This window comes from Rhinoderma darwinii, chromosome 4, assembly GCF_050947455.1.
Source record: "Rhinoderma darwinii isolate aRhiDar2 chromosome 4, aRhiDar2.hap1, whole genome shotgun sequence".
In the NCBI taxonomy this organism is placed as follows: Eukaryota; Metazoa; Chordata; class Amphibia; order Anura; family Rhinodermatidae; genus Rhinoderma; species Rhinoderma darwinii.
Window position 1 is genome coordinate 156,099,512 of NC_134690.1, and position 24,530 is coordinate 156,124,041.

At 37.5% G+C, this 24,530-nt stretch overlaps 1 protein-coding gene across 1 annotated transcript in view; it reads left to right on the top strand.

The window, feature by feature from the left end:
• Positions 1 to 24,002, top strand: part of LOC142759515 (putative cation-transporting ATPase 13A4) — a 54,430-nt gene extending 30,428 nt beyond the window's left edge. Inside the window, exons 15-30 of the mRNA XM_075861761.1 lie at positions 338 to 418; positions 1,101 to 1,257; positions 2,091 to 2,205; positions 4,445 to 4,569; positions 5,200 to 5,363; positions 5,503 to 5,628; positions 10,495 to 10,574; positions 11,295 to 11,337; positions 11,890 to 11,999; positions 14,137 to 14,233; positions 14,544 to 14,616; positions 17,100 to 17,271; positions 18,243 to 18,451; positions 18,539 to 18,627; positions 21,123 to 21,203; positions 23,571 to 24,002. Of these exons, the coding sequence (XP_075717876.1) occupies positions 338 to 418; positions 1,101 to 1,257; positions 2,091 to 2,205; positions 4,445 to 4,569; positions 5,200 to 5,363; positions 5,503 to 5,628; positions 10,495 to 10,574; positions 11,295 to 11,337; positions 11,890 to 11,999; positions 14,137 to 14,233; positions 14,544 to 14,616; positions 17,100 to 17,271; positions 18,243 to 18,451; positions 18,539 to 18,627; positions 21,123 to 21,203; positions 23,571 to 23,792 (1,944 nt within the window). The 3' untranslated portion in view covers positions 23,793 to 24,002. The remainder of the gene's footprint in view (positions 1 to 337; positions 419 to 1,100; positions 1,258 to 2,090; positions 2,206 to 4,444; positions 4,570 to 5,199; positions 5,364 to 5,502; positions 5,629 to 10,494; positions 10,575 to 11,294; positions 11,338 to 11,889; positions 12,000 to 14,136; positions 14,234 to 14,543; positions 14,617 to 17,099; positions 17,272 to 18,242; positions 18,452 to 18,538; positions 18,628 to 21,122; positions 21,204 to 23,570) is intronic.
• Positions 24,003 to 24,530: the final 528 nt, after the last annotated feature.

Here is a 24,530-nt window from a genome sequence, read left to right on the forward strand (position 1 = left end):
AAGTGACCAGCACAAGCTAAAGAGCAATGAGCCAGGCTCTTAGAAAGATCATAATGAGTCTATTTGCTGTGATAATTTGTATTAATAGTTGACAAAATGTACTTCTAGCAAGTAAATTAGTAATCATTCAATACATTATGGTTATACCACAAGGCTTTGTAAGACCGCAATAAAACTGCGACAAAAATCTGAACAAAGCCTAAAACAAACTACCAGCTTTTATCAGCTAAATAATAAAACGTTTGAACTTATTTTCCATTAAAATGTCATATCAATATATGTCTCTTTTATGTTTCTTTATTCACTATCTTATACGTTTTATTAAAATCGTTTTCAGGAAGTGACACAGTCAGTTACAGAAAATAATGAAATGTTCTCATCTAGCCTCATTGTTAAGCCTGGAACAGGTAGAAGCATGGTGAGACTTAAATCCAAATCTTTTTTAAAACATACATACTATTTATTAATACTCTAATAGGAAATCATTCCAGCAGTTGAGACACAATACAGAGTGAGATGTGTCACAGAAATTTAGGATGGTTTAAATAGCCATTATTAGTAGTAGGTATTTTTGAGTAAATGCAATTAACATGGCAACCTTGTGAGTGATTGCCCACAATGTTTTTAGTCTATGAGATTCAAGTTTGCAGACACTTAATATACAACTGGTTCAAAATATTTGACTTCACTTAAAAGAGTTGTTTCAAGAAGAAAAACCTTTTTTTAACTGGTATCCAAAGTGGTGATCAGTTGATTGCTTCTGGTGTCCGGTTTCTCGAAGCCGTGTCTTTCCAGACACGTAACGCAATGGCGGGCCGGGTCCGCACAGAGCGACTTTCCTGGTTTCCTCACAGAGGGAGTCATGAGGGTCTTTATGAGACAGTCCATTTCATTCTTTAAATACAGTTTGGATGTTTCATGCTGCTCAAAATTTTCAGTGTGTGTGTGGGAGTGACATATTGCGAGAAAAAGGGGACTGAAAAAATTATTTTGTCCAAAAACATAGTCACAGCATCACATATATAAACCCAATTATTTGAGTAAAGAATTTACATTGCACTTTATTTAAATCACATTTACCGATCTTTTTAACCTTCTAGGGTCCAGCTGAAGGAATCACCCTTGTCCACCAGTTTCCATTTTCTTCCAGCCTACAGAGAATGTCTGTCATTACCCAAGAAGTTGGTCAGGATAAGCTTGTTGTATTTATGAAAGGGGCTCCTGAGATGGTGATAAAGTTTTGCAAGGAGGAAAGCGGTATGACTGTTTACCTTGTGTGATTTATATATATGTGCATATGACTGGATGATTTTATAAGAAATAACTAGAACAAGGAATTAACTGGTCTAAGCATCCTTCAAGTGTCATGTATGTTTGACTTTTACAGTTGAAAATAGACGTTATTATTGTTGTGATTTTGTAAAAAAAAAAAAGAACAGTGAAGCACATATAAAGTAAATTAGGAATGTTTTTGTAATTTAATATCTTAATTAAACATCATACAAATGATTTGTTCTGTTCATTTTAACTTTGTCCTATTGTATTTAACATATAAAAAAATCATTATTACAAACGAAATTATTTCTGGCCTGTAAGTGTAAATCAAAGGTAAGATAGCAAAGGATGGAAAATGTGTTGAGAAATAGTGTAAGAAAGTCCTAGGGCAATACACATAGCTGAGTCGTATGCACGGAGCCTGTATGGTGACACGGCAGAATAATAGAAACTACATGTGATGTATGGTACCTTTACAGGGCACCATATTATGGAGGTATTCTCCCCAAAATCAAGCCTACTAGGGTAGAATACGTCTGTAATACATCATTCCATGGTGAATGGCACCTTTGTGGAATCCTATAGGAAAAAATATTTTGAAGGAAATCAGAGGCATACGGAGGTACAGCAGATCCCCCATAGACTTATTTGGACATGGTATTATGGCTCTGTACAACTCGGAGCTTGTACGGACCTGTAATATGACTGTATGCATGAGATCTAAAATACACAGTGCAACTTTTGTTAATAGAATTTTTAAATTGGGCAATTTTTGTCTTTAAAATTAAAATCTATGTTTCTTTTTATTAATATAGTCCCAAAAGGCTTTACTCAAGAACTTCAGTTTTATACAACGAAAGGCTTTCGTGTTATTGGCCTTTCCTACAAAACCTTAGATCAGAAGATTGCAGCAGATGGCAACTTTATTAGGTACTGTATACCAACGTGTTATTATATCCTATTTAAAAAAAAGACTGTGGAGCAAACATAATAGCAAGTGTCAGAGAGACAGCGTTATATATTAGTGAAGCTTTACCACCAAGATTATTTTAGTTGAATAATTTCCTACATTAAAATAAATTAAATTAATACTAATTTCTTAAACAACTTATGCTAATCTAAGAGTATACCTGATACAGAACAACTTTGTAATTTAATTACTATTAAAGTTTAGTAGTTTTATCCTGCAAGTTCTGTGTCAATTTACTGCCACTAGGTGTCTCCCGTCCTATAATCTGCTGTCCACCACTGTTGTCAAGCAAAATCCTTCCCTAGTTACAGACTGACTGCAGAAAGTGGGAGTGTGTCTCTACCCTGCCTGCCAATACTAGTCTATGAAGAAGGGAGGGGAAGCATGAGGAGTGAGCAGAGAATGAAAGAGACAAAGACAGGCTGCCCATACATGTCTATGGAGAGAGAAGGGGCGAGCAGGAGCAGAGTGAAAAAGACACAGACAGACGTGCTAGAGCTTCCTGGCAAGAGTTATGTCTCACCTCAGTGCTGCATTCTCAGCTACACTGCTCATCACTTGTCTATAATCTCCTCGATACTGCTACAGCTTGTATATATGTAAAAGATAGATATATGAGAGCAGGATTCTCTTCTCTTGTATGTGTGAAGTGTATAGAAGACATGATAGCCGTTACGCTTCACTCACTAGCTCAGAGACAATTAAGAGTTAGAGATAGAGCCTGTAGAGGATATTGCTAAAACATGTAGCATACAAGCCATATAATGTTCAGAAAGTGTTATTCCTCATGTACACACATATGACAGCTTATTCTGAAAAGTTAAGTATGCTTTAATCTGTTCAGAAAGTATAAATATGCTAAGTTGATGATTAATAAAATGTGCACTTTATGCACAAAAGTATAGGGACACCTACACATTACACCTACAGGAGATTTTATGACAGCCCATTCTAATTCCATAGGCATTAATATGGAGTTGGTTCCCCTTTGCAGCTTAAACAGCTTTCACTATTCTGGGAAGGGTTTATTAAAAGATTTTGCAGTGTCTCTGTGGAAATTTTGGCCAGTTCATCCAGAAGAGCATTTGTGATGTCAGACACTGATGTTGGACAAGAGGGCCTGGCTTGCAATCTCCATTCTAGTTCATCCCAAAGATGTTCGATGGGGCTGAGGTCAGGGCTCTGTGTGGGCCAGTCAAGTTCTTCCACACCAAACTCACCCAACCATGCCTTTATGAACCCTGCTTTGTGCACTGGGACGCAGTCATACTGCAACAGAAAAGGCCTTCTCCAAACTGTACCCACAAAATTGAAGGCATACAATTGTGTAAAATGTCTTGGTATGCGGAAGAATTCAGATTTCCCTTCATTGGATCTAAGGGGCCTAGGCCAATTCCTGAAAAACAACCCAATGGCAGTATCCCTTTTCCATCAAACTTTACAGTTGGCACAATGCAGTCAGGCAGGTAACATTCTCCTGGCATTCACCAAACCCAGACTCATCAGACTGCCAGATAGAGAAGCATGATTTATCACTCCACAGTACACATTTGCACTGCTTTCGAGTCGAGTGATAGCCTGCTTTACACCGCACCATCCGACACTTGGCATTGCACTTGGTGATGTCAGTCTTGCATGTAGCTGCTTGCCCATTGAAAACCCATGCCATGAAGATCCCGAGGCACAGTTTTTGTGCTGATGTTAATGCCAGAGAAAGTTTAGTACTCTACAGTTATTAATCAGAAGAGTGTTTGCAACTTTTATGCACCATGCGCCTCAGCCCTGGACGACCTCGTTCTGTAGCTTTACGTGTGCTGCCAATTTGTGGTTGAGATGCTGTGGTTCCTAAGCGCTTCCACTTTGCAATAATACCACTGACAGTTGATTGTGGAATATCTAGGAGGGAAGAAATTTCACGGACTGACTTGTTGCAACAGTGGCATCCTTTTACAGTACCACGCTGGAATTCAGTGAGCTCTTTAGAACGACCCATTCTTTCACAAATGTTTGTAAAGGCAGACTGCATGGCTAGGTGCTGGATTTTATACACGTGTGGCAATGGGACTGAATGAAACACCTGAACTCAATGATTAAGAGGTGTGTCCTAATACATTTGTCCACATAGTGTATGTGAATTTTTTTTTTTTATTAGGTTACAATTGAATAATTTAGGGATAACCAAGTGATTACATTTTTTAGGGAGGATATTGAATCAGATCTGGAATTCCTTGGCTTGCTTATATTAGAAAACCGACTGAAACCAGAAACTAAACCTGTTTTGCAAGAGTTGAGCACTGCCAACATCCGGACAGTCATGATCACAGGTAATTCAAAGGCCTTTCTTGTGTGCCAGTATCTTGTAAATCTTGTCCTTTGTAAATATTGCTTGTACAGTAAAGTATCTAAAATGCATTCAGTAAATGAATGTGCAAATATAGAATATTTTTAGTAGGAGCAAATACAGATTCTAAAGCTAGTTTAATGGAGACACACAAGGCAATTGACCCAATTGATGGGCTCATATCAATTACCAGAACAAAAAAAAAAGTGGAGTAAAAACAGAAAATAGTCATCCATTTGAAACCAAATGTGTCATACAAACTAGACTGGGGAAGATTTACTAGTGTCTGGGTCTAGAATGTGTAAAAAAAAAATGCAGCTCACTAGACACTTAACTAGATCACAGAAGCTACAACATTTTCTTATTATTCTTTTATATTTTCTTAAAGATTTGTAAAACTAAAATGTAAATATATTTATCATATGGCATCGTACAAAGTACATTGTATTGCAAAATGTTTCAAATATTTGTACATTGTACTGTATGCAAATATACACAATTTTTTTTATTTACTTTGTAATTCAGTTTATCTCTAGTATAAAAATATTGATATTTGTTCTAAATTGCCAAATAATTGGGATTCTCAGGTCACAGTATTGTTTTACTTCCACAGGGGACAACTTACAAACAGCTATAACAGTGGCAAGAACATCCGGCTTAGTTCCAGCCAACAGTAATGTCATTCTTGTAGAAGCTGAAGAACCAATTGGACTGAGGTCAGCAAAGATTTCCTGGCATCCAGTTGACGGACTTGATCAAAGTTCAGAAGATATCCCAGTAAGATGTTTATTTCATGGAGTATATGGTCTGTTTACTTCTGAATGTTCATTGTACATATTTTACATATATTAAATTGTAAATTATACAGAGTGATTTGACATTATTTGCTTATTATTATACTATATTTATATTACAGGTGTCAATCAACATTGATATTGAAGGAAGAACAATTCTAGAGGAGGCCCAGGGGAACTATCACTTTGCCATGAGTGGAAAGACTTATCAAGTTGTGGTGGATCATTTCCAGAGTTTACTACCAAAAGTAAGATGGGTTCAGATACAATTTGGAAATTTACAGACTTATTATAAAATAAATGCTTGTTTTGTTTACCTAAAATATAATACTATTGATCAAATAGTTTTTTGCAGGCGGAATTTCTGCCTCAAAAATCCGTTTGGAAGTTTGAGGCAGATTTTCCTCTCCCTGCACACCGAGTTTCGCTGCGTTTTTCACAGCGTTTTTTCGCCCGCGGCCATTGAGCGCCGCGGGCATAAAACGCCTCGAAATACGCTTTCTCTGCCTCCCATTGAAGTCAATGGAAGGTCAGAGGCATAAATGCCCGAAGATAGGGCATGTCACTTCTTTTTCCCGCGAGGCGGTTTTACCGCTACGGGATAAAACCGCCCCCGCCTCCCATTGAAATCAATGGGAGGCATTTTAGGGCCGTTTTTGATGAGTTTTGCGGCGCGGTTCCTGCGTAAAAAAACGAGTCAAAAAACTTTGATATCAAATACTTATATTAATTGTAAAAGACAAAATATTTAGAAGCTCTCACTCACTTCTGTATTACTTACTTCTGTATACCATTTTTTTATGCGGTACTTCAACACTAATCCCCAAAATACTATTTTGCAGTATATACAGTATACAACCAGAACATTACACTGAATGCATAAAAAATAAATAAATATGTGAACTAGAATAGTAAAATAGCAAAACAGTAAAATGCAATCTGAGGATAATCTATGGTAAATCCATAGCAAATCCAACCCGTATGAACATGGCCTTAGTGAGAGAGACATGCCAACAGGAGGAAAGTCTGAAATTAGCAGCAGGTTACAAACTGCGTATCAGGGGGTCTAAAAATGTATGAAGGAATAAAGATTGCAGAATGAACCACTAACATACAGTATATAAAAATCTGTTTTCCATGTCAAAGATGTTCATAGCCTTTATAGAGCCTTTAGTGTTTTTGAAATGTGAAAACAATGGGGCAGATTTACTATCGTTATTGCACCAATTCTGGCACAAGTTGCACCTTTTTCTGCGCAGATTAATTTAGACAAATTAATTATTGATTTGCGCCAAAAAAGAACAAACTTCTCAAATGTCTAGAAAAGGGGTTGGCTTAGCAGAAAGGGGTGTGACTTAAATTGTGGCATCAAGCGCCAAAATTTGGGTGCAAAAAACTGGTGTAAACTAACTAACCAAGAAATGGTATAAGGAAAAATGTCTAACATGTCTAATAAGATGTGCCAAATTCATCATGCAGTGTAAATTTAGTGACGGAATAAGTAGACCAAGGGACCTGGGATGTTCTCCAAACCTGAGCCTCCCTTTTCCCCTGCCACCCTGCCATGCCGTGTCCGTAGTCAACACCACCTTTCCGTGCTGGCATTGACAATTGGTTGTTACCATTTCCCTTGTTAAAGAGGCTCTGTCACCAGTTTATAAGTGCTCTATCTCCTACCTAATGTGATAGGCGCTGTAATGTAGATAACAACAGTCTTTTATTTTTTTTAAAACATTTATTTTTGACGGAGTTCTGACTATTTTTCGTTTTATGATAATTTCTTCTTTATGCCCAACTGGGCGTTTTTTTTTTTTACTTTAGAGCAAGTGGGTGTTGTAAAGAGAAGTCTATGATACTGACCAATCAGCGACCAATCAGCGTCCTACACGTCTCTTCATTCAAGTTTACCTGTACTCACAGCACAGCGTGATCTCGCGAGATCACGCTGTGCTATCACTTATTCCCACATTAACTTTACCAGAGCGACGGGAGAATGACCAGACATCGCCCCCAGCCAGGAGGCAGTCTTTTCATTCTCCCGACGCTCCGGTAAAGTTATTGTGGGAGTAAGTGACAGCACAGCGTGATCTCGCGAGATCACACTCTGCTGTGAGTACAGCTGAACATGAATGAAAAGAACATAACAGCTCATGCTCTTCTCTGTGGAGTCTTGCTGCTCTACTCTCTGTCTTCAGGGCATGCCCACATGGCCATGTGACCATATGGCTGCAGGTTTTTCAACAGTTACAAGCCATGCAAACATTTGTTCATCAGACCTTATGTCTGCAGGTCCTTTTGCAGGTGCTGTACAACACAATTTTTTTTTTGCCAAAACAGCAATGTGCTTTAACTGTTTGGACAGCCACAGGCCCGCCGAGATCTCCATGCCCCGGGCGGATGCCTCAAATGCCCCTATGGTTATACGCCACTGCATATGCCTCTGTTCCTTTTCTCTAATATATCCATAGACATATTTATATGTCATAGAAAATTAAAGGGGTTGTCGAATCAGGGGCATGTGAAAGAGCTGTTCATGCTCTTGAGTACTTAACACAACCATTTACTACATAGTTCTCTATTCTTTCCCATGGATGCTGTATAAAGCAACATGTGTGTGGTCACCAGTAGATTCCCCAGTAAAGTCAACTAGTTATGATGGGTTTAACTACCAGGACCTAAAAGTGGTCAGCTGATGTTACATCATGGAAGCCCTTCTAAAGTTGTATTCTGATTGGTTGCTGTAATGTCCAGGGTACCCTATGATAACATTGATCAGCCAGAGTACAGAGACAGGAAGTGTTATCCTGTGGAAACATGTAAATAAGCTCTTTTTATAGAACATATATTATTTCAATTACTAATAATTTGATTTAGGATAATATATGGATTTTTTTTTCACATTTTTATACCACTCTAAAGATTTTCTGGTAGTTCTCATTTGAGTAAATTCCTAAATGTGCTACCAGAAAATCTGAAGACAAATAAAACAAAACTGAATGTTTTGCACCTAAGTCTACGATACACACGCAGAACAATAATAGTATTCCAAGTAAGGTCTCATGCACACATCCTTCACCGTTTTCACGTCCGTTTAAAACGGATCCGTGTGTCCGTTGTGATATCTGTGTGGTTTCCGTTGTCACTCCGCATCCGTTCCATTGTTCCGTTTTAAAATGACTTTGTTCTTCCATTTGTTTTCCGTTTTAAACGGTCCGTTAAAATACATCTTGTGTGTTGAATGCGGTGAACTTTGGCACACCCTGCTGTTGCTTGGCAATGGATCCGCGAAAAACGGACGGCATACGGATGCCTTCCGTGTGCCGTCTGTTGTTTTGACGGACCCATATGCTTAAATGAACGAGACGGACACTGAACAACGGACAGAAGTAGGACATGTTCTACTTTTGACAGAACGGACACACGGAACTGTTAAAACAACTGAAGTGTGCATGGCCTCATAGAAATGAATGTGTCAGTGTGCTATCCGTTAAAAAAAACAGATAGCACCCTGAAGAAAATACCTGAAGTGGGAATGAGGCCTAAGTATTTACCTATAAATGGATTGTAGACACACTGATGCTTTGTCAATTGGATACAATATAATGATTGTCAGATGCCGTGACACTTAAGTGAGACACAAGTTATGTACACCTTTGACATTGTTTTTTTTTTTTTTTTATAAAATTGTACATCAGTGTGATTGAAAAACTTCCTGAATACATTTTATTAAAAATTATTTTTACTTTTTGAGATACAGCTGCTTTCTATTGTGTATACAGAGCAGCTGTATCTTGCAATGAATCATGTATTTGTCAGGTCCATGGAACTGACGGGTTCAGTGCCAGAGGTTCCTGCATGTCTCTGACACACAGGAGCCACCTGTAATCGATCACATCTAAGTTATGAACTTAGATGTGATCTTTAACAACTCGATATGCAGGACCCACTGACACTGAACCCATCAGTCCCGCGGACCTGAGGAATACAGGATTCAGTGCAATATACAGCTGCTCTGTAGACATGTATTTAGGAAGTTGCCCCAATCATACTGATGCACTATTTTATTTAAAAAAAAAACAAAACAAAACAAAATTGGTGTCAAAGGTGTACATAGCCTTTACGGCCCTTTTACACGGAACAATGATCGAGCAATTGAGCTTGTTCCTGATAATTTTCCTGAGTAAACGGGACAACATTCAGCCGACGATCGAGCAAATGCTCGTTCATCGCCTGTTTAGATCAATTGCACGAACTATAAAATGGTCGCTAGTCAACAGCACAGCTCCCTGTATGCTGCTGACATGATGCAAATATGTGAGATGAACGATCGTAGTAACAATCGATTGTCCCAAAACTTCCCATCATTGCTCCTTGTGAAAGGAGCAAACAAGCGCCAATCAACAAGCTGTCTTGTTGATGAGCGCACATTTTCACGGCCCATATCTGGCCGTGCCAAAGGACACTTAGGCACTAGGTTGACCTGCATTTGTAGTTTGGTAACATTGATGAAGGTAAGGAAGATCAATCCAAACATCAGCCAATTTGATCTACGAGATAAAAAGCTAAGGAAAATGGAAATTTTTAAACCATCAGGGTATGTTCACACAGCTCCCGATTTTCAGACGTTTTTTACGACCGTTTTTGGAGCTGTTTTTCAATGGAGTCAATGAAAAACGCCTCCAAAAAACATCCCAAGAAGTGTCCTGCACTACTTTGACGAGGCTGTAATTCTACACGCCGTCTTTTGACAGCGACGCGTAAAATTACATGTCGTCGGCACAGTACATCGTAAGTCCCATTGAAAGTAATGGGCAGATGTTTGCCGACGTATTGGAGGCGTTTTTCCAGATGTAATTCGAGGCGTAAAACGCCTCCCTTACGTCTGAAAAAACGGTCATGTGAACCCAGCCTTATTGTCCTATGAAGAGAAAAAAATGAGATGTCCAGCCACATGCTTACAGAAAATATTCTTCTCTACAATGTACTGAATACAGAAGGGGTTATTTAGTTACTGATACTTTTATTCTGTAATAACCTAATATTTACAAGGCTATAGAAAGACATAATTCTTATTCTTCAGTGTTTTAATACAGTATACATGTGTTTTATTGCAGCTTCTGGTAAATGGAGCCATCTTTGCTAGAATGTCACCAGGACAAAAATCCAGTCTGATCGAGGAATTCCAAAAACTAGAGTATGTTTCCTTCCTAAATAGAAATATATTATCTATATAAAACTTAGTAATAAATAACAATTTAAACAGAGGTTTTTAGAAATTATTTTAGACTGCTGCTTGTAAGTCAATGAATTGGCTTATGATAAATGCTGTATGAGAATGAAACAGGGACTCATGTTTGGGTTGCTAGGTGGTCATATTGTTCCAGTATTAACATTATTAAATGTGTTTGAATACAGCAAAGGGACAAACACAAACCAAATTTATTCCTATGTGAGAAAAAGGAGATAACAATACATATGACTGCCAAATATGACCATAAGGTTTTTCATTTATAGCACTGAGGACTATTAAAATGGATGAAGGCGGTACCTACAGTGTTTTGCACAGAGCACAGCTGCAGTATAAAGCATAGGGGACAGGGCAGCAGCCTGAGCCCTTGATGAGACAGCAGGTGGATACAGGCTACTTTAGAAACCCATTTGACACGGTAGCTGGAAACACTGATTATAGATGGACCTTGATAGAGCAGACTTATACAGCATACAAATATTCAATACTATAGAAAATAAATAGCTGTTAGGTACCACAGAAAAACACTGACAGGGTTTTCCTTAAAATTGTATGCCTACGACTAAATACAAAAGTTTTATTTTACAAATATTAATTTGTGTTTTTGACCTTTTTTGGAAGTGATGTACAACATATTATACACTCATTTTGATTTTTCTTCAACAGTTACTATGTTTGCATGTGTGGGGACGGAGCCAATGATTGTGGAGTAAGTGAATATTGTTCCTCATTGTTAAATGACCATTTCAATTGTACAAGATGTGTGGGTTACCAGGTATCAGCACAACTTCCCTATAATGTAGCTGACTATCGAAGCTGTCAAATAGCAAACTTTTTATCTAAAAACATAAAGCAGGAGAATTATTGCGCACAAACATCTGATCGAGGATGACATAGTTGTTGCTGCAGTTTTACTGTTATCACCTGGGGAGAACGTAGCACTTTCCTATGGAAAAATAGTGATTTTACATGTCGCTGCTAATTGTGGTTTTCTTAGCACACATTTGTTGTATTGCCGTCATTGGGTAAACAAGCCGAGTGTAGGAAATGATGCTGTTTGAAAAAATAAAATAAAAATGGCATTATACTCTAGAATTGTGGTATTGACATATATTGCATGAATTCGATCTTTTTATTATCCTGTCTACCACAATGTAACATCTGGCTGGGGTTAGACAATTATCTACAGCTACCAGAATACGGAAAATCCATAAAATGTCAACATAGCCTTACAACAAGTTCTATGATTTCTTCTACCTAGGCGCTAAAAGTAGCCCATGCTGGTATATCTCTTTCTGAGCAAGAAGCATCTGTCGCATCTCCATTCACATCACATACTCCAAACATAGGATGCATCCCAGAGCTCATCAAGTAGGTCAAGCAGCATGTGCTTCATATTTGTATGTTTTAAATAATATGTGGAGAATATGGAGGATATAAAGCAAATTGATTTGTTAGAACTTTACATTTAGCGGTCCATTACTATCTTCACTATGTTATAATATTGGTCATGTATAATATAGAATGTATTAGAATAGCTATATATGTGTGTATATATATATATATATATATAATATATATTTATTTATTTATTACACACGTAATAGTTTATTGCTTTTTTGCTTGAGGTGCAGGACATAATACAAGTTAACTATTGTGCACATATTATACCATACTCTAAAAAATCTTGTTCATCGGGTTGATTCCCCGCCTTTAATCACTTAATTGAAAATTTCTCAACCTTATTCAGCATCAACATCAATTGGTATTTGTCAGCAAAAAGGTCATATGCAAGTAACAAGCAACTAGTAAATAATTGCTATATGCAAGTAACAAGCAACTAGCAAGTAATTGCTATATGCAAGTAAGGGCCTGTTCACATCAGCGTTGGCTTTCCGTTCAGGGGAACCCCTCAACGGAAAGTCAATCGGAAACCTTAGCTTCCGTTTGCATCACCATTGATATCAATGGTGACGGAAACATTGCTAATGGTTTCCATTTGTCACCATTCTGTCAGGTTTCTGTTTTTTTGACGGAATCAATAGCGCAGTCGACCATTAGCAATGTTTCCGTTACCATTGATATCAATGGTGATGCAAACGGAAGCTAAGATTTCCGTTTGACTTTCCGTTGAGGGGTTCCACGACGGAAAGCTCAGACGGAACCCCTGAACGGAAAGCCAACGCTGATGTGAATCGGCCCTAACATGCGACTAGTAAGTAATGGCTATATGCAAGTAACATGCGACTAGTAAGTAATTGCTATATGCAAGTAACATGCGACTAGTAAGTAATTGCTATATGCAAGTAACATGCGACTAGTAAGTAATTGTTTGCTATATGCTGTAGCACATACTTGCATGTTTTATTATTTTATCATTGGGGTTCTCCAGTGCTATTTTACTTTGTTTATCGGGGAGCTGTATGCTCTTACACGTTTATATTTTTTACAACCATGGCTATAGTGCTCAGACAAGCGTCTCCTATATGTGTGTTTCTCCACCATGATCTATGATATATTAAACAGTGTGAACATATCCAGTCCTTTCTTTAAGAGACTAATTTTCAGTCTCTTAGGAACCTTTAGGGTCACACCTCACGTGGCTTATTTGCTTTCGTTTTCCACATATAAAAAATCACTGAAGAAAACTTTACAATGAAAGCCTACAGGAAACATATTTCGCAATGCAAAAGATTGAAAAATTTGTCTAAGTTGCGGAATATTTTTTCCATTGCACATTATACAATTTTCCGCATCATATTGTTATACTGTGGAAATACAAGGCAAATATGCCACGTGTGATTGCACCTTGAAAGGGAGACATTTAAACATAATTTCATTGCTAGATTTATAAAGTATTTGCTAATTATTTTCATAATGTATACAGGGGCTATAGCTTTGTTTTTCTGATACAGAGTTCCAAATCCCCTATGTAGCCATAGAGTCAAATAATAAACTGTAACTGCTATTATTTAGAGTTTAGGAGCTGAAAGGGGTAATCCAGAAGTTTTAACATTTTACAGGACAGGGGAGAGTTTAAATAACTAACAGGTATTCATTCACCTTTTGAAACGCCCCGTGCTCCTGCGCTGACACCCGGTTGGAGCAGGGAGCTTTTCGAAAAGTGAGTAGTACCTGTCGGTTTATTATTTCATATGCTCCCCTGCCTGTCGTCAAAATGGAAAAACTCCTGGATAACCCTTTTTAATACATATGGATAATTATTGAGTTTAATGAGAGCTGTATGCAGTAAGCAACTCCTAAACTCCACCTACAGTTGGCTGCTGGCAGCCAGGAGTTTATTGCTTCAATCTATGTCTGTGCAAAAAAAATAATTCTGTTGATCATAAAACGGTATTCACTTTGGACCACTCTAAATATGAACAGAGCTTCTACACCACATCTAATGAGGATATAAAGCCTGTTCTGTAATCCTTGTACCTGCAATTTGATTATTGATTACTCAATGTGATGATTCACTAATGCACAACATTTGTTTTCTGCTTAGGGAAGGAAGAGCAGCCTTGGTCACATCTTTCTGTGTCTTCAAGTACATGACACTTTATGCCATGATTCAATTTGTTTGTCTACTGCTGTTATATTGGGTAAATTTACTTAATGATAGTTAATGGATTATGATATTTATTATTTTAATGGTATATTGCATAGAGCTGATATTACTTAGTTTATACAAACCAAATATAAAATCTTTTTAATAGGTGGATAAATGGTAGATAATTCAGTACAGGCTTAAATTGAAGATTCTGTACACCAATGCAAAAAAAATAATAAAAAATAATAGAATAGAAAAGAATACGTAAAAGATATGTAATGCATTTACAAAGTTACTCATTTAGTAATCTATCATACATAATATCTATTTTACATTTACATAATATTTTTTTTTTTCTGTAGCAAATAAATATCCTTTCCAACTATCAGCTCCTTGTCCAGGATGTGGCTGTGACTATAGTCGTCTGCTTAACAAGTAAGAAACATGTTAAATTCAGTATGATCTCATCCTAGGATATTTTACTAAGTTCATTTTACACATGTTCTGTAAGAGGGGCTTAATAAGTGATAGTGTCGCAAGGATAAGCAATGACTAACTGATTGTGGGGGTCCAACTGCTCGGACCCCCACAATCCTCATAATGAAGGACTTGCAGTGTAGTTAAGCTAGTTAAAGAATATGTACACATTTGTTAGCATTTTTTTTAATTATTATTAAGTTAATGCATTTAGTGTTTTTATACCCCTTTTAAAATCATTTTTATTAAAAAAGTAAAATTTTAAGATACAGCTTCTATATATGCTGTATACATAGATGTTGTATCGTTCTGTCAAAGTCGATTCCATAAGTTCAGCTGAACTGACGGAATCGCCTTTGACAGTACGATACAGCTTCTATTACAGCATATATAGAAGCTGTATCTTAAAAGTAACATTTTTTTTAAAGTAAAAGTGATTTTAAAAGTTGCACAAAACACTAAATGCATTAACTTAAAGATATTATTATTAATAATAATAATAATAATAATAAGAAGAAGAAGAAGAAGAAGAAATGCTAACAAAGGTGTACATATCCCTTAAGCTGAATGGTACTCTTTTATGGACAGTTCACATTTAGTTTTTGGCACTGATTTTGATGCAGAAACCACGTCGGAATCAGCGCCAAAACCAGCCAAAATCACTACCCATTGATTTCAATGGGAGGCATCAGCGTTTTTTTCCCAAGTGGCTTTTGGCCGCTCGCGGGAAAAAAGGCTGCATGCTCATTATTATTGCGGTTTCCGCCTCTGACCTCCCATTGAAATCAGTGGGAGGCAGAAAAAACCTGCAACGCTCGTTTATGAGTGTTTTTCGCTGCGTTTTTTGGCCGCGTTAGCTTCAATGGCCGCAGACACAAAAAAAAGCGAAGGCAGCTTAAAACCTGCCTCAAAATCCCTGAAGAAATTGTGAGGCAGATTTTTTCTGCCTGCCAAAAACTCAGTGTGAACAGGGTCTTACAGTTTCCTGCTAAGTGGGTGAATTGGAGCTTCATGGGCTCCAGATGTCAGGCACTCAACAATCCTAATGTTCTGGCATCACCTAGCAATATTCTATAACATTACAAAGTATAAATACCCCTTTAACAAATTGTGATTATAAAAATGTTTAGATACAAAGTCTGGTCAATAATAGGCACTTACTGGAATTACATTTACATTTTTTTTTTATAGAGGCTTGACAAAGATGCTCTTAAATAACATTAACATCAACTGTGATTTAGATACAGGGATTAAAGATCTTCTAAGGCTGGATTCACACTGGATGAAAATGATTCAAATTTTCCGCAGCATATGCGCAGTGTTTCCTCAGCATTTTTGCTGCAAAATCCGCACGTGCTACACATGAATTTGCTGCAGATTTTGCTGTAGATTTCACTATTTCTACATTGAAAGGCCCGCTGCACACGAGTCGGATTTGCTGCAGGAAAAATCAGCAACAAATCCGACCCAAATACCGAAGGGAATTCCATCCGAAAGTCCGCACCAAATCGTGCTTGACTTGGTGCGGACTTTCATCCAAAATTGCTGCTGCGGATACCAGATGATCGTAAAAAAAGTCAATACTTACCTCCCCCTGGTCTCCTATAATGACGCGTCACTCCTCCCAGGGCTTGTGTCAATCTTGCTGACCTCCTGGGATGACGTTTTCTCACATGTGATCGTTGCAGCTTGTGATTGACTGCAGCGGTCACATAGGATGAAACGTCTTGGGGAATTCCGCAACAAATATAACACCTTTCCGCAGCATAAATTGACATGGTGCAGTTTAATAAATCTGTGCCGCAGGTCAGATCCAGCACAGAAATCTATCAGAGCAATATATTACATTTAACAATGTATTACAGTCTGTTGCCAATTACAGATGCAACACCGGCAAATTTATCAATGCAGCAGAGCTAAGTTTTCCATCTACAACTCATCATATTTAATTAGAATAGGACCCATGCACGAAACTCTCCAGGCATCATTTGGATGCCGCGATAACTGTACTGCCCAGCATGCACTGTGTACCAGAGGATGCCCGATGTCAGATCTGGCAGGGGAATGTAATTGGATTGAAAAGGTAAATGACCAATTAAGCTCTGCTTCATCTACCACAAAAAACACTAATGTCCACAAATATTTTATCCGTTGAAGTAGCACTATGAAATTAAGACTGATCAATTGGTATAATTAAAAGTGAACTTGTATGATTTACCAGTAAACCATTCATTTTAAAGTGTTGTAATGTATCCTGTACTGAGGCTGTAATTGACTGATGCATTTTCATTTCCAACAAGCACCGGGCCATTGCTATGCAGTCACATATATTCTGCATGTTCACAATATAAAGTGTAAATAGAACACAGTCAGTAGATCTCTACAGTACTTGAAAGTAAAGAACTGATCAAGTTGTACTTTCTTTTTTTCTTTTTTCCCAGTGAGTTTAAACCATGCCTACCCCAAACTAGCTCCATACAGACCGCCAGCGCAGCTTATGTCGCCGCCTCTGTTGTTGTCAGTTGTATTGCATGTACTTTTCACTATAGCGATACAAGTGTATGGGTTTGTTGTTGTCCAGCAGCAACTTTGGTACTCTGAAAACCCTGACACGTAAGTATTTTTATGTGTTATACTGAAGACCTAAAATCATAGTTCTTGAAATTGTCCATTAGTTTGGAATATACCCAGTTATCCATTCACTTTGACATGTAGTTAGATAAAATTACTATTGCACTAAAAACAGAAATGTCCTTTTGGGGGAAATGGGTTGAACAAATTAAATTTGAAATTACTTATCTGTATTTCCTGGTATAATCATTTACCCCAAGTCTTCTCTCGCTGGATCAGTTAAAGGGGTTGTCTCAGATTAAAAAATGGGTCTGGGTTCTTTCCAGAATCTGTGCCACTCTTGTTCATGGGTTGTGTCCGGTATTGCAGCTTGATGACTTGATCCTTTTTTTTAATCTTAAACAACCCTATAACATTTAAGGGCTCAAGCACATGGGCATACAAACACTGAGTTGTTCAGAGCTGTAATGAAGCACCCATAGCAGTCTATGTGACAATACTGTACCTCCCTATACATCTAATATCATATAGAAGTATACAGACCTTTTCTCTGTTGGATTCATACGTAGGCTGACTGAAAAAACATATATTCCACATCAAATGCTTTTCTATAGTGGTATTAAAGGGAAGGTAGTTCAAGCTGTTAGGAAAGAATATCTCAGCGGGCGTACAGATATCAGCGGGCGTACAGTCTCCGTGCACACGGCTTTGCCTCGTGCATGGTGCCTTAGAGATTAAGTATTTATACAGAGGATGTAGTGGATCATGACTCCACCAGCAGTAGTTTAGGGTGTCAATGTCCTGGGAGAACTAACCTGGAAGAACCCAGGAGGTCTTCAGGAACAAGTGAGAGATGCATTTTTAGGTATTTGCCTGAAATTACTGGTTAAGGTGGGGGAATTTAACAGAAAATAAATAAAAGTAGAATCTCATCTAGAGGTTTGTTGAATGCAGAGAAGTAAAATATGAAAGCCATGCTAATGGGAAAACAATAACCTGTTATTATTTTTCAGTACTTGCATCTATGGGAATGTTAGTCTTATGAATATCAGTGCACTGAGTAACACCACAACTACAAATACACAATCAAGCCTTCAGCTGAATATGAGCCATAAAAGTTATGAGACGACAACGTTGTGGCCTCTGACTACTATCCATTGTATTATAGTGGCTTTTGTGTTTTCCAAAGGCAAGCCTTTTCGACAGCCAATATATACCAACTGTAAGTACAATTCTCTATTCATTGTTGTAAGATACCATGACAATATTACAGGAAATATTTTCCAACCATAAACCTTATTTTTTTTAGATGCATTTACTTCAGTATTGGTGGCCCAGGTGGGAATCTGCATTTTCCTGTTATTTGCTGACATACAGAGTATATACAATGTAATGGAGGTAAGTAAATAGTATATAGTGCTATAATGTATATATGGGATAGAGTTACAGTCTAGATAATATTCGAACAATTAAATATTGTGATAATGCAATAACATTGTGTAATTATAATTATCCTTTATAATCCATTCCACGATTATTACCTGTTTATTCCATGCTTGTACATTATGTGATTGTTTGACTACTTATAATGATTTGCATTTATACTGACTAATCTTTATCTCAGTATATCTCTTATATGATCAATGTAAAATGCCACTCACTAACCTAGTAATCTACATTCACCTTGCCACATACAGGGCATGTTTTGTGAGATTAGTGAAAAATTCATCATAACATAATTAAGAATCCATTGCGGCATCTTTTTAAATTAGAGTACCTATTAGTTGTCCTCATTAAAATAAGGCAGTGGTTTCTACCACAACAAGCAAGCAGAACCCCAAACTACTATTGGTGGGGCTGCAAGCAGTGCTGGATAAAGAAGACCATAGGCTCTGGGCTGTTCCTTACAATTGGGCCCCCCTTCATCGTGTCTATAGTCAACACCACCTTTCTGTGCTAGCATAGACAACTGGGTGCTACCATTCCCATTGTCAAATGGTTGTGTCCCTACTCACTGACAGCCTCCAATCATCGCTGGCAGTATCACACTATGTAGGGACACATCCTCCTGACATCGGGAATGGTAACACCCAGTTGTGTATTATTCCTGACCGGCTCAGAGACTTTTTGTGGAATACAATAATTTTCTATGAGACATGTAAAGAGAGATGGCCCCTCCTCTATAAGTCCAGTGACTCACAGGTGATGTGTTCTCTTTCCTTTTATTCTCCATCCGGTCCAGACACTTATGGCGACTTCTCCTAACCAATGCAAAGTTTTCTGCCGAGACATCTGTGACTCCTTGCTTCTGCAGCCCTCATCAGCATCTATAGCAAAACAAATAAATTTAGACCCCTGGCAGGACCCCTAAATTATTCCATACCGCAGTCCAGACCCCTAAATTATTCCATACTCTAGACCAGATTCATAAATTGTTCCATATCCCAGACCAGACCCATAAATTATTGCATAGCCCGGACAAACCACTAAATTATTCCAAACTTCAGACCAGACCCCTAAGTAAATTCAGACCCCCAGGCCCATACATTAAATCAGTCCCCTAAATTCAGACCCCAGACCAGACGCTAGAATAAAGACAGACCCTAGACCTCTTAAACTACTAAAATCCCCACACCAGACCCCCCTGAACAAATACTGACCCCATAGCAGATACCCTTAATAAATATAGACCCAGACCCCTTAAATACAGACCCCAGACTAGACCGCCTAAACTAATACAGACCGCAGACCAGACCCATTACATATCAGCTCACACCCTTCTCTATGGTCTTGCTGCTCTACTCTCTGGCTTCAAGACCCACCCACATGGTGATGTGACCTTATGTATGCAGGCCTTTCAAGAGTAACAAGCCATGTAAACATATGGTCATCTGACCTTATGTCTGCAGGAAAATTGCAGGTCTTGCACAAAAGCAGTCTTGTTGCATTTCTTTTGCTGTGATTCGCGGCAAAACCCGCAACAAACCCGCAATGTGCTTTAGCTCTTTGGGCGGACATGGGCCCTAAACCCCCTAAACTTCTCTATTGTAATCCACCACTGGCTGCAAGAGAAAGCTCACTAAATAGAAATTATTGTGAGCTACATACACAACAACTTAGCAAGAAAGTAATAATTCAAAGAGAATAGCATATCAATTAATGGGACTGATTTTTGTTCAGTCATTGGTTCCAAACATTTGCACTGATATATTTTAGACGTCTAATGTCCTTAAAGGACAAAAGAAATACAATTATACAATTATTATTAGTGTTGCCATTGTAAAATGTTATTTTGTATGGCTAGCCTAACTTTTAAGCAACCTGGAAACTGAAGGGTTTCACAAACTATATGACCTATAAAGCGCAGATGTGTCCTAGATTAAATCCATTTTTAGAAAATAGGCTTGTTATAAACTATATACATAAGAATTAGCACAATGACTAAACTTTAGAACTGGCTTAGGCAGCATGTGATGATGCCAAAGTGTGTGGGAGAGCTGAGCAATTCAAGAGGGATACATTTTTACAGTTGATGCTGATATTATCATTCTTAAAGTGTACCTCCAGTCATTGATTAGAACAACCGCCAGACATTTACATGTGCCGCCGAGAGATCAAGTGTTTTTTTAGCGTAGGCAACGATATGACACTGTACGCCTCCCCTGTAAAGTTTTATTATAATCTAAAAAACATATAACTGGAGGTACACGATAGGACTCCAGTATAGTCTGGTTCATTTATTCATACTACGACTCCTACACCTTATGTAAATTATTCAAAATGTATAATTAGGAATTGGTGTTCTGAATTTTGGGGAGTGGAAAGTATTAGAATTGAATATATAGCCTAATCAAATCTCTAATATATGCTAATACCTGTGTTTTCGTACTTAGATTGTGTGCACACCAACTTCTTGGAGAGTCACTATTTTTATCACCCTGGTGATCACAGTAGTTGTCTCAGTCTTGGCTGAAGTAAGTTCTGATTTTATGGTATAGAACTAGTAAATATATTTACATGGGTAATTATTCACCTGCTTAAAATGTACCACTAATAAAGTCTCAAATAATAATATGATGGAATGTAAATTGCAATTATCATATTATTACAGTTCCTTCTAGGAAACAAGCATGTTGACTGCCTAATTTCTACTATCAGTGTTTTCTATCTGAATTTTATGTAGCGTATTGAACGGTGTATTCTTTATTAAATATGTGCGTAAAGGCTATGTACACCCTTAACATCATTTTTTTGGTTTGTTTCTTAATAAAATTGTGCATCAGTGTGATTGGTACAACCTCCTAAATGCATTTTATTTGATTTATTTTTGAGATACAGCTGCTTTGTATACTGTATACTGTAACTTGCACTGAAACCTGTATCCGTCAGGTCAGCGGCACTTATGGGTTCAGTGTCAGCAGGTCCTGCGTGTCTCTGACAGGCAGGATCGAGCTGTTAACAATCACATCAACGTTCATAACTTAGATTTGATCAATCACAGGTGGATCACACACAGAACCCACTTTCACTGAACCTGTCAGTCTCGCGGACATAACGAATGCAGGTCTTAGCGAATGATACATTTGCTCTGGCGACAGAATACAAAGCAGCTGTATCTCAAAAAAGTAAAACATATTTTTAATAAAATGTATTTAGAAAGTTGCACCAATCAAAATGATGCACAATTGTATTTAAAAAAAAACTATGTCAAAGGTGTACATAGCAGTTAACGTTACAAAAATTGTATTCTTTATGCCCAAATTAATTGCAATTGTATAATTAAAGGGGTATTCCAATTTTAGTAAATAAATCCTATTGTTTGCATAATAAAATATATACACATATTTCTTATATACTTTCGGTATTACTTCCTCATGGTTCTCAAAATCTCTGCTTGCAGTAATTAAATAGAAGTCTTCATTGTTTACTTCCAGTGGATAAAAAAATCTGTCCTGATCATGTGATAGACATACAGGTACAGGACTGATTACAGTTATCAAAGCTGTGTCTTGTAATGAGCCATGCACCTGTGGGATCATCACATGGCCAGGACAGATTTCTAGCCCCTCGGAGTAAACAGTGCAAGTTCCAATATAATGACTGCAAGTAGGGATATTGAAAACCATGAGGAATTGGTTCTCAAACTATTTTTGAAACATTTTCAACTTTGCATTACACAAAATATAGTATATATATATATTTTGGTCATATCTTTACCACTTTTTATTTTTCTTTAAAAACGCAGTCCAGCTATATTTTTTGCCTACATAGTACAGCATGTGCTACTAATAAAGGATATTGTAGAGGCTCTTGTGTATACCTGTTTTAGTTGATGTGCAATTTATAGGTTGTCTGCCATCTTGGTTCCTCCTTCCCCTCTGATATGTTTCCCCTTATGCAGGATACATTTCCAATGATGCTTCTGGATTTGCAGATGCAGAGGGGGTGGTTTCGTCACACTGTACTTGATCTGCTCTAAATCTTATCTAAGTACAGCAAGGGAAACTTCTGTACTCACACTCCAGATTCTTCAGTGTATTCTATGTGATGCAGCTTCAGCCTTCCTTCTGCTTGTGATAGATTTCTCTCTGTCCGTTTCTACACAAGAGGCAGTGAGAAGCAGCATCTCATAGAAATACATTAGACTCTGCAGCTAATAATTGTATGGGCTCACCTACTATATCACTGCAATCCTACTCCCTAAAATGGGGCAGAAATAATCTGTTGAGGTAGCTCTATATGCATGAGGGACATACAGAGAAACAAGGGGTAGTGAGGGGAGGTATCTCAGAGCTGCTAATTGGGATTTGATAGGTGATGAAATGCTCGGGTTCACAGGAAGTCATCTACACAGGAGATAGTGACCTCCTGTTTACACATAAGAGCATGGTCTATATTGGTGGTCAGACTGAGATCCCATGACATAGCTGTCAATAATAAAACAGTTTAAAATGTATAGAGGCAACTGTGCTGGGAAGAAACAAATGACACTGCTAGACTATAGCTGGTGAGTTAGCATTTTATGTGAAAAAAAAATTCTGGAGTGCTTCTTTAAATACTACTTTTTTATTCGATTTATGCGTATTCTACAATGTGGTCATGATTCCCAAATGGAAACGCATTACAGGAATAAAATAGTACTGTATATTAAGAAACTTCTACCAATAAATGTACACTAATCTGTTGTTTGCGACTTTAAAATGATAGAACGTGGTTACATGAACATGACTATATAGATTGACTAGATAAATTGACCAGTTTAATCATGTTCCCTATGGGTAATTTCATGCACATTCTAATGTTGTAGTGTTCTTCAATATTTCTTTATGTGTTTATATTAGGAATTTGTAATAGAGAACAGAAAGCTTTGGCTCCTCATAAAGAGATTCTTAAATTATAAATCAAGAAGTCAATACCGAAAAGTTATAAGAGCCATTGAAATGGATCAAAGCTGGCCACCTATCAACCGAACATATGGTACAAAACCTGTCATCAGACATACGAATGAGAAAAGTGAAGTCTACAGCAATCCAGCCTACGAACACAGTGAAGCACTCAAGTAGCGCCATGAGATCCATGTGTCATCAGGTTACAAATAGCTTACCTACCTTGCCCTGCCTTTTGTCCATTGTCCTGAGGGCACTGGTACAGAACTTGTTAGGCTCATGTCACACTGATAGCAAAAAATGGAATGTACAGATCATTGTAAAGATATCACAGATATGTACAGACATGTACTCTCTGTACTAGTCTGTTATTTTAAACTTTCTCAATAGCCAACTTTTGACTAATGTATATATACTTTCTAGTTAATGTTGTAAATGTGTACTTTCATTAAATATATTTAAAAGAGTAGGATATGTAGTTGGTACAAGTGAATATATTTTTTATATCAGTATGAGTATCTATGAGAATGTAATAAAAGATGCATTTTTATTACTACTGAATGACGTCTTTCTGTGCTCCATACCAGGTTTTCCTCTAATTTCTAGTTTTTAAATATTATTTTCAGCATTTTCTCTTATCCTAAAGATGTAAGGGATGCTAGATGACTGCCACTCATGGTAGCTCTAACAAAGTCAAAGTAGTAATGAAATGAAGAAATTAATCGGCACTTACACCCTAAACCCAGGTGCAGAAAAAATCACACTGGAGCAGAAAAACTCGTTGGAAGATATTAAGAAGTGGTACTCAGTGTCAAATTAACATGTAGAGTTATGCAATCTTAATAAGTAAGAAGAAAAAAAGGAAGACACGGCACTCACCTAATCCAGATTTTCTTCACTTTATTTTCATAATCC